The sequence below is a fragment of the Leucoraja erinacea genome, chromosome 5, assembly GCF_028641065.1.
Source record: "Leucoraja erinacea ecotype New England chromosome 5, Leri_hhj_1, whole genome shotgun sequence".
NCBI lineage: Eukaryota > Metazoa > Chordata > Chondrichthyes > Rajiformes > Rajidae > Leucoraja > Leucoraja erinaceus.
In genome coordinates this window covers 15727994-15743020 of record NC_073381.1, presented here as the reverse complement: position 1 = coordinate 15743020, position 15027 = coordinate 15727994, and the positions used below count along the sequence as shown (strand labels likewise).

General features: G+C 43.6%; 1 protein-coding gene across 1 annotated transcript in view; it reads right to left on the bottom strand.

Annotated features, from left to right (window-relative positions):
* LOC129696942 (dystonin-like) overlaps positions 1–15027 on the bottom strand; it is a 529669-nt gene that overhangs the window by 366304 nt on the left and 148338 nt on the right. Inside the window, 1 exon segment of the mRNA XM_055635073.1 lies at positions 3620–3709. Coding sequence (XP_055491048.1) covers positions 3620–3709 — 90 coding nt within the window.

Genomic DNA, 15027 nt, shown 5'->3' with positions numbered 1-15027 from the left:
TGCTATGGGGGCAGTGCCTGAATTTCAGGTCAAAGTGCCCCGTCACTGAAGGATGTCTCCACTCACTTCCATTCCAACTTCCCACACAACACAAGACTGCTCCAACTCAAATCGGAGGGACCTCTGCAGAGCTTGTTATATGGATATTACCTCCAACCATCATGAGAGTAGTCATCTGGCATTTTCAATTCATTTATCTTTGATAAGCAACAGAATGCCATGGCAAGCTGAAGACAGCCGATCATTTTTAACTGCTACAGCTGCTTGTGACAGGCTCTTGAGCTTAATTGTGAAGTCATGTTGAAGGGTGAGCAACCCTGGTGGAATCAACCATACGTTGACAAGGCAAAATAGCCAGTTCGCATGCATTCGCTATTATCAATACAATGCCCAAACAGCGCAAGCAAGGAACGTTGTTATAAAAGCTGCCCAAAGGAATCACTCACTTGGTTTATATATTAGATCCATCTGGAGCCCCCCCCCCCCCCCCTCCCTTCTCCCCAACTCAATAGGTGTGGGGTTAAATACATGGAATCTTAGTGCAGAATTCCACCCTGAGATTCCCAGGATATTGACTAAATATCCTCACTATTGCTAGGGAGGGAGATGAGGAAGATTCTCAAAGGATATGCAGTCCCCAGTTTCACGCCTTCCTCAAATGTTACAAAATTCATGTCTGATTGTGCACCTCCAATAACTTGTTTCAATGACAAATTCCTAGTCATTCCATTGCAGATCGGAAGGGGATTACTTTTCCCTGACGCTTAAGAACTTGTCCGATGACTCCATTTGAAGCTAATGTGGGAGCTCTAAACCTCCTCCTAACAATTGATCACCAAAGAGTTCACCTCAGAGGCCTTAAGGGATAGAAAAAGCAGATTTTGACCCAGGAAACTGGGAGGAAATAATATGGTCACCTACTTTTGTCACAGAAAATAATAATTTGTTGTGTATATTGTCTGTTTATGAGGTCTTGTTTATTCTTCTGTACAGCACTTTGGTCAACATTGGTTGTCTTAAAGTGCTTAACAAATAAAGTTGGATTGGATTGGATTGGATATTCCCTTATTTCTAATTATTTAATTACAAAGAGCATATTTACTGCCAATTAACAAGTTGTGTTGAATTATGGAGCGAGTCCTCTTTTACAAACTCCACCCTAGCTGGTAATAAACAGGTTGCTTGTAGCTTAAGGCACCTGTAGTAACAGATATGCGTACAGTTTTGGTCTCCTAATCTGAGGAAAGACATTCTTGCCATAGAGGGAGTACAGAGAAGGTTCACCAGACTGATTCCTGGAATGTCAGGACTTTCATATGAAGAAAGACTGGATAGACTTGGCTTGTACTCGCTAGAATTTAGAAGATTGAGGGGGATCTTATAGAAACTTACAAAATTCTTAATGGGTTGGACAGGCTAGATGCAGGAAGATTGTTCCCGATGTTGAGGAAGTCCAGAACAAGGGGTCACAGTTTAAGGATAAGGGGGAAATCTTTTAGGACCGAGATGAGAAAAACATTTTTCACACAGAGAATGGTGAATCTCTGGAATTCTCTGTCACAGAAGGTAGTTGAGGCCAGTTCATTGGCTATATTTAAGAGGGAGTTAGATGTGGCCCTTGTGGCTAAAGGGATCAGGGGATATGGAGAGAAGGCAGGTACAGGATACTGAGTTGGATGATCAGCAATGATCATATTGAATGGCGGTGCAGGCTCGAAGGGCCGAATGGCCTACTCCTGCACCTATTTTCTATGGTTCTACATGTCCCTACTGCACTGCCTTTACCAGAGAGTTAGTACATTACTAAAGTAACTTCTAGTTCTAACTTTGTTACCCAGTCTTTTCACCAACCAGTATAGGAAACATTAGTAGAGTTATTGGGGGCTGGTCAAGCAACCTTACCCCCTTATCACCATCATCATCCTCATGCTGGTCACACGCGCATGCTTCCACTGCACTCACCAACCGTAACGTCTTCAGTATGTCTCGCTCCCTTGGCTATCGAACCACAGAGAAGGTTCAGGAGAGAAGGACAAAAGGCACAGGACAGACGAGAAGTGAAGAAAAATGTTTTATGAAATGAAAACATAAGGCAAACATAAAACAAGAGAATAGCAAACAAAAGAAAGAGGGAATATTGGTTACATCAGAGACCCAGCAGCTATTGGCAATCATTAAAGAATGGGGTAACAGGTAAATGGGAGTGCCGTCACCTCCACGTTCCTCTCCAAGACACTAATCATCCCAAGCAAGCTGCCCCATGACCCTCTGAGTAAAGTTAAATTAGTGCCGGGGACACTCAGCATATGGGGAGAGCGAAACAGTGAATGCTTTAGCTCAACCACGTTCCTTCAGAAACAGTAAGATCCTGGTGCAGGAACAGCTTCTTCCCTACAGCCATCAGGCTATTAAACACTAAAACCTTCAAATAAGCTCTGGAGTAACTCAGCGGGACAGGCAGCATATATGTAGAGAAGGAGTGGGTGATGTTTCGGGTCAAGACCTTTCTTCAGACTTACAGGTAGGTGTGTGTGTGTGTGTGTGTGTGTGTGTGTGTGTGTGTGTGTGTGTGTGTGTGTGTGTGTGTGTGTGTGTGTGTGCGTGTGTGTGTGTGTGTGTGTGTGTGTGTGTGTGTGTGTGTGTGTGTGTGTGTGTGTGTGTGTGTGTGTGTGTGTGTGCTGAATGCTTTTCATTTATTACATTGCTTGCAGTGCACTATATTTATATATTCTGTTGTGCTGGTGCAAGAGTAAGAATTTCATTGTTCTGCCGGGACATACGACAATAAAACACTCTTAACCTTTGAAATTTATGTGATGGAGTGTCATCGACCCAAACCATTAATTCTGTTTCTCTCTTCACAGATGCTGCCTGACCCAGCGAGTATGCCAGCATTCTGTTTTTTTTTTCATTCCAGAACTGCAGCATCCATGGGGTTTTTTTGCTTATCAGGACCCTGGATTTCCCTGCCCAGCATTTCTCTGTAAGCAATCTCACCAGGGATTGAAGAAGGTGGTGCCGACCATCCTGACAATGGTTATTGGGGTTGGACAGTATTTGCCAGCCTTGGCATTGTTGCCCGCAGACATGATAAATGAATAAAAACCCTTTTCTTAGGCGGTGACCAAAACATACAAAACACTCGTAACCGCTTGTTTCTACCTCCGTTCTGTCCCTCCAGCTGTGGACAGTAAGTCAAGGGATATTTTTAAGGTTAAGATTGCCAGATTCTTGATTAGTAAGGGTGTCAGTGGTTATGGGGAAAAGGCAGGAGAATGGAATTGAGAGGGAAAGACAGATTGATGGCAGAGTAGACTTGATGGGCCCCAATGGCCTAATTCTGCTTCTAGAACTTATGAACTCCAAAGATTGAATTTCCAAATGCAAGGAGGTGGCTCGCAGCAAAACATGTAAACATTCTCTCAGGAATAAAATTATAAAAAGAGCAAACACGAATTCAAGACATTAAGGAAAAGAGATCGCAACTTGAAAAGTGTCCAGCATCTTCAGATATGCAAAAACAGTCTAACACTGGAGAGCGCAAAAGACACAGGGAAGGAAGACCCTGCTGGACCCAGGGGTTATGCCAATTAATGCCTCAGCACAGTTAAGGACTCACCAGGGTGTCCCCAGAAAGGGCCTCCAGGAGCGAAATCAGGTTATGTCCATCTCGCAGGTCCTCGTAGAGATCATTTATGTGTTTCCGTACCTGGAGAAATGATAGAAATAAAATGTAATGAGCACTGTTTAACAAATACTAATTATTCACAAGAAAATTCCACCAGTAGTCATTGTGATAGCAGGTGGGATTAAGCTTTAGTTCCTCTGTCGGTTGCACAATAACCTCTGTCCTCTACAGTAAACGTAAGGCATGGCGGGACAATACACGGCAGGAGGTTAAGAAGTTGATTCATCACCACCTTCAAAGGCAATTACTGCAGGCGTAACCCTCACTGAAGTTGATAGATTTAGATTTAAGTTCAAATTTCATTAAGACTTCTTCAATGACTGGTTTGCCCAAATCAAGTCATTTCCAGGACCAATCTGGCCCAAAGCAAGTGAGATATACTTTCCATAAACCCTCTATTTTCTTGAAATTACTGGGTTAAATCAACATGTCAATATCAAACAAGAGACTAAAACCCTTAAGGGCCTGTCGCACTGTACGAGCTAATTCAAGAGTTCTCCCGAGTCTCCCCCGATTCAAACTCGGAGAATTACGGTAATAGCCGCTTGTAGGTACTCGTGGAGATTTTTCAACATGTTGAAAAATCTTCATGAGTCTTCACGAGCTTACCGCATTTCCCGAGTACCTGCCGTTAGCAATACGAGCCGCTAAGAGACATCCCGAGCTCCGACGTACCCGCTATGCACATTCTAGGTGCTTACCACGAGTTTGATTTTTTTTTAACTCTGGAGAGCTCTTGAATTAGCTTGTACAGTGGAACAGCCCCTTTAATACATACATCAAGTTTATGTTACAGAAAATTCACATGAACCGAGATAGACACATGGTGCTGGAGTAACTCAACGGGTCAGGCAGCATCTCTGGAGAAAAAGGATAGGTGGCCTTCTGGGTTGGGACCCTTTTTCAGACTCCAGACAGAATAGTTTCTTCATTCCACGTGAACAGTCCTGATTCTTAAAACACAACCGCACTTTTGGCATTCTCAAATGTCGAAAGTTAGCATTGTGTGAAAAACATCCATTGTCATAGAAGTGGCTGTAACCAACGTGAAGTGATGCCACCCCTTGGAAAATACATTTGTATCATATAAGTTACTGAATTTAAGCAACACTAAATAAGAGGGGTCCTGACCCGAAACGTCGCCTATGTATTTTCTCCAGAGAAGCTGATTGACCAACTGAGTTACTCCAGCACTTTGTGTCATTTTACATACACTGCCATCTGCTGGTCCTTGTGTCTCTACTAAATAAATCCACATGTGTTACCTTAATTATTTTGTATATTTACTGATAAAATAGGCCAAAACAAAGAAATGCAGAAATACATAGCTATATTCTATCAAAGACCATGACTTTTGCAGGTAGACAAAAATGCTGGAGAAACTAAGCGGGTGAGGCAGCATCTATGGAGCGAAGAAATAGGTGACGTTTCGGGTCGAGACCATAATTCAGAAGGGTCTCGACACAAAACTTCACCTATTCCTTCGCTCCATGGATGCTGCCTCACCCGCTGAGTTTCTCCAGCATTTTTATCTACCTTCGATTTTTCCAGCATCTGCAGTTCTTTCTTAAACATGACTATCTTGCAGGTTAGTTCCTCACTACCTTGGCAAGACTTTCTAATTCATAAACCACCTTGCTGAGATATAAGGAAGGGTGAACATCATGTAGATGTCACAAATGCCTAAATTCAAGCCACAATAAAGTCCTTGCATTTTACCATTAAGATATGATTAAAAAGTTACACTCCATGGGCTTGACAGTCAATTCCTTTTGATTGAGAAGGCCCAATACTCAGTTTCCTAATTCAATTGATCATGGTGAATTAACACCATTTTCAAAGGATGTCGTAAGCAAACATCAAAGTACCATTTGATCCTAAATCCTTCATATCCAGAATTCTCAAATTCCTGCCTCGATAAGTTGCCAGCCCTCTCTTGTTCTATCAAGTATTCCTTTAAAGCTATCGCTTTTACTGGTATCTCATGTTGTTTGACTGCACTGCCACAAATCCCTTTGAGTTACTTTGAATGAATGAATAAATAATGAATGAATACGTTTATTGGCTAAGTAGTCACATACAAGGAAATTGCCTTGGTGCTCCGCCCACAAGTGACAACCTGACATACAGTGACTGTTACGAATGGCACATAAAACACTAAACATTAATAATTAAAAACACCCTTGATCAAACATGTGAACCAAACAAAATACCAGAGCAAAAGGAGGCTACAGATTTTTGGCTGTTGAGTAGAGCAACTACTCATGGAAAAAAAAGCTGTTTTTATGTCTGGCTGTGGCAGCTTTGACAGAACGGAGTTGCCTTCCAGAGAGAAGTGATTCAAAGAGTTTGTGGCCAGGGTGAGAGGGGTCAGAGATGATCTTGCCCGCTTGCTTCCTGGCCCTTGCAGTGTACAGTTCGTCAATAGAGGGAAGGTTGCAGCCAATAATCTTCTCTGCTGATCGGACGATTCGCTGCAGCGAATTTGATTGCTAATAAAAGCCAGTTCCCTTTGAGGGCAGTTTCACAAGATTATGAATGAAGATTTCCTCACACAGGATTTGAATCCAATTCTAGAAGCAAAAATGCTAGTTTCTCAGTCGACACAGCATCTCCAGGGATGCTACCTGTCCCACTGAGTTACACCTGCATTTTGTATTTAAACCAGTGCCTCTTAAACTACTTCAGTATCAATCACCCTTGTGTCTTCATCACAAAATTTAATTCACCCTCGACTAATTTTCTTATGTTTTTTTGGTAATGTTCGTCTTATACTCCCTTGTGTATAATTTTATATTTAATTTATTTTGTCACATGAGTAAAAAAAACATAAATTAACTTGCTTCCTATATGTTTATTTTATTCAACTTTTTGAACATCCGAAAAATATGTAAAGAAAACTAGGAGTGAAAAAACAAGATTAATTACCACTGGAGTTGGAAAATCATTCTATTAGAATGATAAAAACAAACATTCCAATGTGTAAACACTGGGCTTCAGCCCCACCCTACCCTTTTTCTTGGAAAACGAGCTAAAAAAAACCATGGAGTATGTGATTTAATATGATTTAATATATTAGTATGCAAGTAATATAACTTTCAATCACTCTCCCCGACAAAAGCTCACAATACCACCAAATAACAACTTGCCATATTTGGTATCGACTGGTAAAAGGACTGGACAGGCTAGATGCAGGAAAAATGTTCCCAATGTTGGGCGAGTCCAGAACCAGGGGCCACAGTCTTAGAATAAAGGGGAGGTCATTTAAGACTGAGGTGAGAAAAAACGTTTTCACCCAGAGAGTTGTAAATTTGTGGAATTCCCTGCCACAGAGGGCAGTGGAGGCCAAGTCACTGGATGGATTTAAGAGAGAGTTAGATAGAGATCTAGGGGCTAGTGGAGTCAAGGGATATGGGGAGAAGGCAGGCACGGGTTATTGATAGGGGACGATCAGCCATGATCACAATGAATGGCGGTGCTGGCTCAAAGGGCCGAATGGCCTCCTCCTGCACCTATTTTCTATGTTTCTATGTTTACTTCTCCCCAGAAGCTGGTTCTTCCAAATCCAGGTATATTTTTTTAAGTTGTGCATGTGCACTAACATGTATATGTCACATGCATGCTGAAAACATCATCACAAGATTGACTGTTGCCCAGTTCTGAATATCTGGCACCCTCCCAACTCAAAGTGACAAAAAAAATGAAGAATAGAAAAGCTCTTAGAATTTTTCTAGTTTACATAAAGTTAGTAAACAACTTAGAATTAGATTCTTAGAAAGAATGTTTTCTTATTGTGTATGTTAAAAAATATAAATATTTGAATAAATTAAGTCATTCACCCTTCATTCACCCCAAGATAATTTAACTCGCCCTTGGATGAACCATTCACCAGTTTAAGAAGCACTGGTTTAAACAATGTCTGCAGTTCCTTCCTACACAACCGGCAGGCAAGATTGGAGTGGAGTCTGCGAGAACACAACACCTTTCCAACCTTATTTCCAAAAACGCCCATAACTCCAAGGTCTTATTTAGTACCATTACCTCTGTCATATGTCCTGCCCTCAGTACCAGCTAAGCTGGGGTCCCCTGCTATGTGTGAAGAATTTATTACATTTTTCACCAACAAAGTTGAGAACATCAGAACGAATATTTCCCCTCCCATCCGTGACCTAGTTGTCCTCATTGGTCTGTTCTTCTAAATTAGACTGTTTCCAACCCTTTACTCTACCCTCCTTTGTAAAGCTGGTCACCACTATGAAACCTGCAACCTGCCCCCTCAACGTTGTCCCCACTGCCCTTCTGAAGGATGTCATTGCAATAGCCGGTCCCAGCATCCTCGCCATCATCAACAGTCCCTGACCACTGGCACTGTTCCTACCTGCTTCAAGCACGCGGTGGTCCAGCCCCTCCTGAAACAACCTAACCTAGACCCCACCTTGCCTAGTAACTACAGACCTATTTCCAACCTGCCTTTCCTTTCAAAAGTCCTTGAAAAGGTAATTCTAAATCAACTAATGCCTTACCTTCACCTTACCATCCTTGAAATTTTCCAATCAGGTTTCAGAGCCCACCACAGCACAGTCTGCATTGTTGAAGGTACATAACGACCTGCTTCTCGTCATTGACTCCGGCGACTATGCAATCCTGCTCCTTCTTGACCTCAGCGCAGCATTTGACACTGTCGACCACACCATCCTAATTGACCATCTCCGGTACGGGGTTGGTATTGATGGCACTGCCCTAAGCTGGTTCCTTTCCTACCTCAAAGGTACGAGTTTCTCTACCAACATAGGCAACTCTTTCTCTTCCCCAGCTAGCCTTAGCTGTGGGGTTCCACAAGGCTCCATCCTAGGCCCCATTCTCTTCTCTCTGCATATGCTCTCCCTAAGCCAAGTCATTCAAAGGCACGCCATTTCCTTCCACTGCTATGCAGACGATACACAGCTCTATCTCCCCCAACAAACTAAATCTACTCAGCCGTATGCACTACCTCGAGGATATAAAGTGTTGGATGGCCCAGAACTTCCTCCAACTAAACGAGAGCAAGTCTGAGGTCATCCTACTTGGCCCCTCGAACTCCATCAAAACAATAGTAGGCAGCCTTGGCAGCCTTGGCAGCCTTGGAAGCCTAACCTCTGTACTCAAACCGCACGTCAAAAACCAAACAAGTCAATGCTGTGGTAAAAGTTAGCTTCTTCCAGCTTCGCCCGATAGCTAAAATCAAACCATTCCTCCAATTCGACAACCTTGAAAAGATCATCCACGCATTTATCTCCTCCCACCTTGATTATTGCAACTCCCTTTTCACTGGCATCAGCCAATCATCCCTGTCCCGCCTGCAATTGGTCCAAAACGTCACTGCGAGATGCCTGACGGGTACCTGTAAAAGGGACCACATCGCTCAGATTCTGGCCTCTGTCCACTGGCTCCTAGTGCGGTTCAGAATCAATTTCAAGCTCCTCCTACATGTATACAAAGCCCTTAACAGGCTTGCCCCCACCAATATCAAAAATCTGCTATCCCACCATTCGAGCAAAATCTGCTAACCCATTATTCTGCTTCAAGGTCCCTCTGGTCGGCCGACTTGGGGCTACTGACTATCCCGCGGTCCAGGTTTAAGCTCAGGGGCGACCGCGCTTTTGCGGTTGCAACACCTAGACTGTGGAACAGCATTCCTCTTCTCATCAGAACTGCCATCTCCATCGACTCCTTTAAGTCTAGACTTAAAAACTATCTCTACTCACAAGCGTTTCTTGAGGTCCTCTGAGGGATCGCTGTGTGTATGTGTTTATGTATGTATTGTTAGATCTATGTACCATTGTATGTAGCACGTTAGTACCTGCACTGATGGAAAACACTTTGGTCAACGTGAGTTGTTTTAAAATGTGCTGTAGAAATAAATTGACTTGACTTCCTGAGAAGATTCAACAACCAGAATATGACCATTAATAGATACCTTTATTCCTGGTTCAAACCTATACGACCCGTGGAGCCGTTGGGATTTGGATAAAAATGGCAATCTGAAAATCGGCAAAGGGAACCCTCCCCCAACTGCGCAGGTGCAGCTGAGGACCCGTTGGGTGCTGTAGATTGGTTATTTCCTGTGTTTGCTGGTAGTTGCTCCGCCCAATATGCATTTTATATTAGCAAGAGTTTGCCTACGCCATTCAGTATGAGTAACTGTTAGGAACTGGTATGTCCTGCAGACTGATTCCGTACGTACTTCATAAACATGTGTTGCATCCTGATATGTGTTTGACTCGATTCATTACATATAACCATATAACCATATAACAATTACAGCACGGAAACAGGCCATCTCAGCCCTTCTAGTCCGTGCCGAACACGTATTCTCCCCTAGTCCCATCTACCTGCATTCAGACCATAATCCTCCATTCCTTTCCCATCCATATAACTATCCAATTTATTTTTAAATGATAAAATCGAACCTGCCTCCACCACCTTCACTGGAAGCTTATTCCACACAGCTACCACTCCCCGAGTAAAGAAGTTCCCCCTCATGTTACCCCTAAACTTCTGTCCCTTTAATCTCAAGTCATGTCCTCTTGTTTGAATCTTCCCTACTCTCAGTGGGAAAAACTTATCCACGTCAACTCTGTCTATCCCTCTCATCATTTTAAAGACCTCTATCAAGTCCCCCCTTAACCTTCTGCGCTCCAAAGAATATACATGGTGTCAGAGTGAACCTTACCTACTCCATTCACGTATATCGGGTTTTTGTTTTTTTAATTTGTTTATGTGCCAGTTATAGAAACATAGACATAGAGATTAGGTGCAGGAGTAGGCCGTTCGGCCCATCGAGCCTGCACCGCCATTCAATATGATCATGGCTAATCATCTCTATCATGGCAAACCCGTCTCACCGTCCTAGTCCTGTGATCTTTGATTCTGCCAATGCTGAACGCTGGCATCTTTACGAGCGTGACTCCAATCACTATGTTCGCATCGCTCATCACAACAACCCTCCTGACCCAACTTAGCTGGCCAAGAGGCAATGAATCGAGCCGACAATTTCACATTTGAGCCTACAAATGGACAGGTCCTAGTGCCTGAAGAGACGATTGATGACCCTGCCGTCTTACTTGCAAAGTTCAGACACTTGTGTGACTTGCCCTCAAACTACATTATTGAACGTACCACGCTTTATGCTCATATGCAACATATTGATGAGCCAATTGAACGTTTTGTCCGACTTAAAACAGATGGCCGCACGCTGCCAGTTTCGTGATCTGTGCGATTAACTCATCCGTGACAAAATTGTTGGAGGTATGCTTGATAGCACGTTAAGGGATGAACTGTTCCGTAACACTGACCTGACCCTTAATCAAGCCGAGCACGCCTGTCGTATTGCTGAGATAACATCTTCTCACACTAGGTCTGTGACCTCCGGTCAGCGTTCGTAGTATAGTGTCAATCTTACAGACACCTTCTCTCTGAGCGGGACAGGAAGAAGGGGGGTCTCGACCCAAAAACGTCGCCCAGTCCTTCTCTCCAGAGATGCTGCATGACCCGCTGAGTTACTCCAGCATTTTGTGTCAACCTTAGTGTCAAAACCCTTCCTTTAACCAGCTTGCACTCAAGGTCACTCAAGGTCACTCAACTCAGGGCGGCACAGTGCACGGTGGTTGAGTGGCTGCCTTAAGGAGCCAGAGGCCCGGGTTCGATCCTGACCATGGGCTCTGTCTGTACGGAGTTTGTACATTCTCCCTGTTGTAAAATTGTAAATTGTCCCCAGTGTGTAGGATAGTGCCAGTGTACAGAGTGATCACTGGTCAGCTTGGACTCGGTGGGCCGAAGGGCCTGTCTCCATGCTATATCTCTCAAGCTCAGGATCAATAAACCAATGCTCTACCATTTCTAAAAAATACTGTGAAATATTTAAAACAGGAAATAGAATCATTGCTGCCTGTATAAATAGAACATAATTAACCATGGCATCATAGTCTAATTGGTCAAAACTGAATAAACCATATTACATTTAAACTGAAAGAGTAAACATTTAATCTTGGGCAGTCCCTCGGAATCATGGATGACTTGCTGCCACTCCAGTTTTGTGGTCCTTAGGGGGGGCCAGTGTGGGAATCGTGGACTTTTGCTATGATTGGGGCAGAAGGTGCATGGCAGGATGGGTGGGGGGGCGGATAAGAAAGGTTTCTGTGCGCTGCCAATGCATTGAGGTTGGAATATTCCCCTGAATGCTCCTTCTCCACTACTTACATGGGCTCGGGATTCCCAGGAATCCGTTAGATAGCGTACTTATCCAAGCTATCTTTACCACATCCTGGAATTGTTTCCTCCATCTGCCTGGTAATCATTTCCTGTGACTGAGTTTAGAGCAGAGTATTCCTCTTGGGAGACTGATATTGGGCACGTCAATGACTGGGCCTGCCCAACGAGGCCGACCAAGTGTAACTGGGGCCACAGTGCTGCAGATGTTGGGCTGGGAGAGGACGCATTGAAGTAGATTGGCATCCTGAAACCAGCTAACGGCAGAGTTTACAATAAATACTGTACACGATCCTTGACAAGTGGAGGTGGGTTAATCAATGGGGACACAAGTGATTGCAGATGCTGTAATGACAGAGTTACATCATGGTGGACAAGCAATTCAACCAAGGATGTGGTGAAGTATCTTAAAAGGGACAGAAGACTTTGGATCGACACAAAATACTGAAGCAACTCATCGAGTAAGGCAACATCTCTGGTGATGCCACATATTAATTTTTTCCAGAGATGCTTCCTGACCCGCTGAATTGCTTCAGCATTTTGTACCTATCTTCGGTATAAACCAGCATCTGCATTTCTTTGTATTACACGATGATTTGGACCTCTGCTTTCCCAAGCTCATCATTCTCATCTCAGTTTTCGCTTGGCCAGCTTACAACCCGGCTACATGAACATTGATTTCTCGGATTCCTCCCCCACGGTCGTTCTACTAGTTCAACTTTGTATCCTTGCATCCCTGTCGTTAGCACATCTTCCACAGCCAACAATGGGCCATTATGGACTCCACCATTTCTGAGGTCATCTGTTGCTAGCCCTGTTTTGTTCTGGCCTTCTCTATCTTTCAGTCTGTAGAAAGGTTCCGAACCAAAACATCACCTATTCCTTTTCTTCAGAGATGTTGCCTGACCCGCTGAGGTACTCCAGCATTTTCTTTTGTCTCACGTTAACTCCGAGATTATTTACCCTGATTCATCACCATCTCCGTTGCATCCAGCCGCTACCAGGATGGTCTATAGTGAATCTCATGGGCCTCAGTCCTTGCTTGGCCAGTGCTTCCATTGAAGACATCACTGAGACATACACATCATAAGAAATCCCAGAGCTGACTGTTTCTCATAAGTCGGATGCCTCAAGAAAGAGACAAAATCAGTTACCACAACATGTCCCCAAATCCAACTGTGTTATTTGAGTAGCTGAGAATTCGCTTATTAAAGAATTGCCATAGAAACACATCGTGTTTTGCCAAGTATAAATGAATCACAGCAACCGCATAAAGTTTACAAAGTAGTCCCCACAGAAAAATAAAGTGTGGTCTATGATAAATCATTTAGCTCCAGAAGAGAGAGGCTTCACAGATTTGCCAATGTCTAAAGAACAACCGTAGTATTTTGTCTCTCCTCTCTGCTTTGGCCTCTTTTGGTACATTGCAAGTTTTCATTTAATTTCATTCACTGAATATTCAACCAATATTGGGGGGGGAAGGTCTATTCTAAACATACATAGCCATTGCCAGAAATATAGGCCACAAGTTGGTGAGATTTTGCAGCACAAGATAAACTCTTGCCTAGCAGCGGCCAGGGTTTCAGCATCTTATGGAGAACACAAGGCATAAAAACTTTTTTAACGAGATCATTGTCGCAAAACATTTGAATCACCGACCCCATATTGGTCAGTTTGTGTTTGCGATAATGTCAACACTGTTTAACCGGTCACATGTTCACCTTTGCACTTTGCCCTTTCATGGCAACTGCTTCTTCAACTTGCATTATAAATACCGGCCCCTGCTGCTAATGAGGGAGCGCTGACTTCACTTGATCTACAGCCTTCCCGTCTGTTACAGCTGCCCATGTGAGTAACAAGGCAGAAATACGGCATCTCAATCAACTCCTGCTTTGGAAGCTCCTGCTCTCTTCCATTAGAGAACCATTAGGATACCACAAATGGTGCAGGCTCGAAGGGCCGAATGGCCTACTCCTGCACCAAATTTCTATGTTTCTAAATTTCTAAACTCCGTTTGTATTCAGTTTATCCACAGTCCTTCCTTACTGCAAAGGTGGAGGCCATTGCACCCATCAAGTCCATTCTGGCTCTCCGAGCAATCGTAAAAGTTTGTAGGTTAATTGGCTTGGTAAACGTAAAACAAAGTGTGTGTAGGACAGGGTTAATATGTGGTGATCGCTGGTCGGCACGGACTCGGTGGGCCAAAGGGCCTGTTTCCGCGCTGTATCTCTAATCTAAACTAAAAATCTCAGGCTTCTGTAGCAGCTGCAGGGTCTGATGTACCACCTGAAATAAGTAAACATTGAGAATAGATGCATGCAAACCCTTCACTCCCAACCCCACCCCACCCCATCCCATCCATTGGCTCCATCTACAGCTCACACTGCCTCAGGAAAATCACAGACCACACACACCCAGTCATTCTCCCTGCACCCGTCTCCCATCGGGCAGAGGTGCTGCCTGACCCGCTGAGTTACTCCAGCACTTAGTGTCTTTCTTTGGTCGTAACCTACATCAGTAGCAACTTGTTATTACATTCTGTAAATAATAATTTCATCCAATGAAATGTCCATGAAGCACAAAATTGTTACGCATGATTAGTCGTTGCGTGACCCAAGATTAGATCAGGGTGTGAGGACTGTCAATGATCTCATCTGAAGGGAGCATAGAATTATGAAGGAACAAAGTCGAGGCAAAACCTTCATCCCACTTGCTGCTTGACTGCACCACGTATAATCACGCAGCAAACGCCAAACTCATGTGTCTTGCCCAGCGTTTCCAGAGTCTCAAATATGGATGTATAACTCCAAAACAACACAGACACCCACCCCTTTCATATACATTTGCTAAGTTAGATCTGTTCCAATATTGACCCTGTAAGAGATTTAACTAAGATTTTTATTGCTTCTTACAGAGTGCTGAGGTATTCTAAAGTCATCCGAGTGTTAACATAGAAATATAGAAACATAGAAATTAGGTGCAGGAGTAGGCCATTCGGCCCTTCGAGCCTGCACCGCCTTTCAATATGATCAGTGCTGATCATCCAACTCAGTATCCCGTACCTGCCTTCTCTCCATACCCTCTGATCCCCT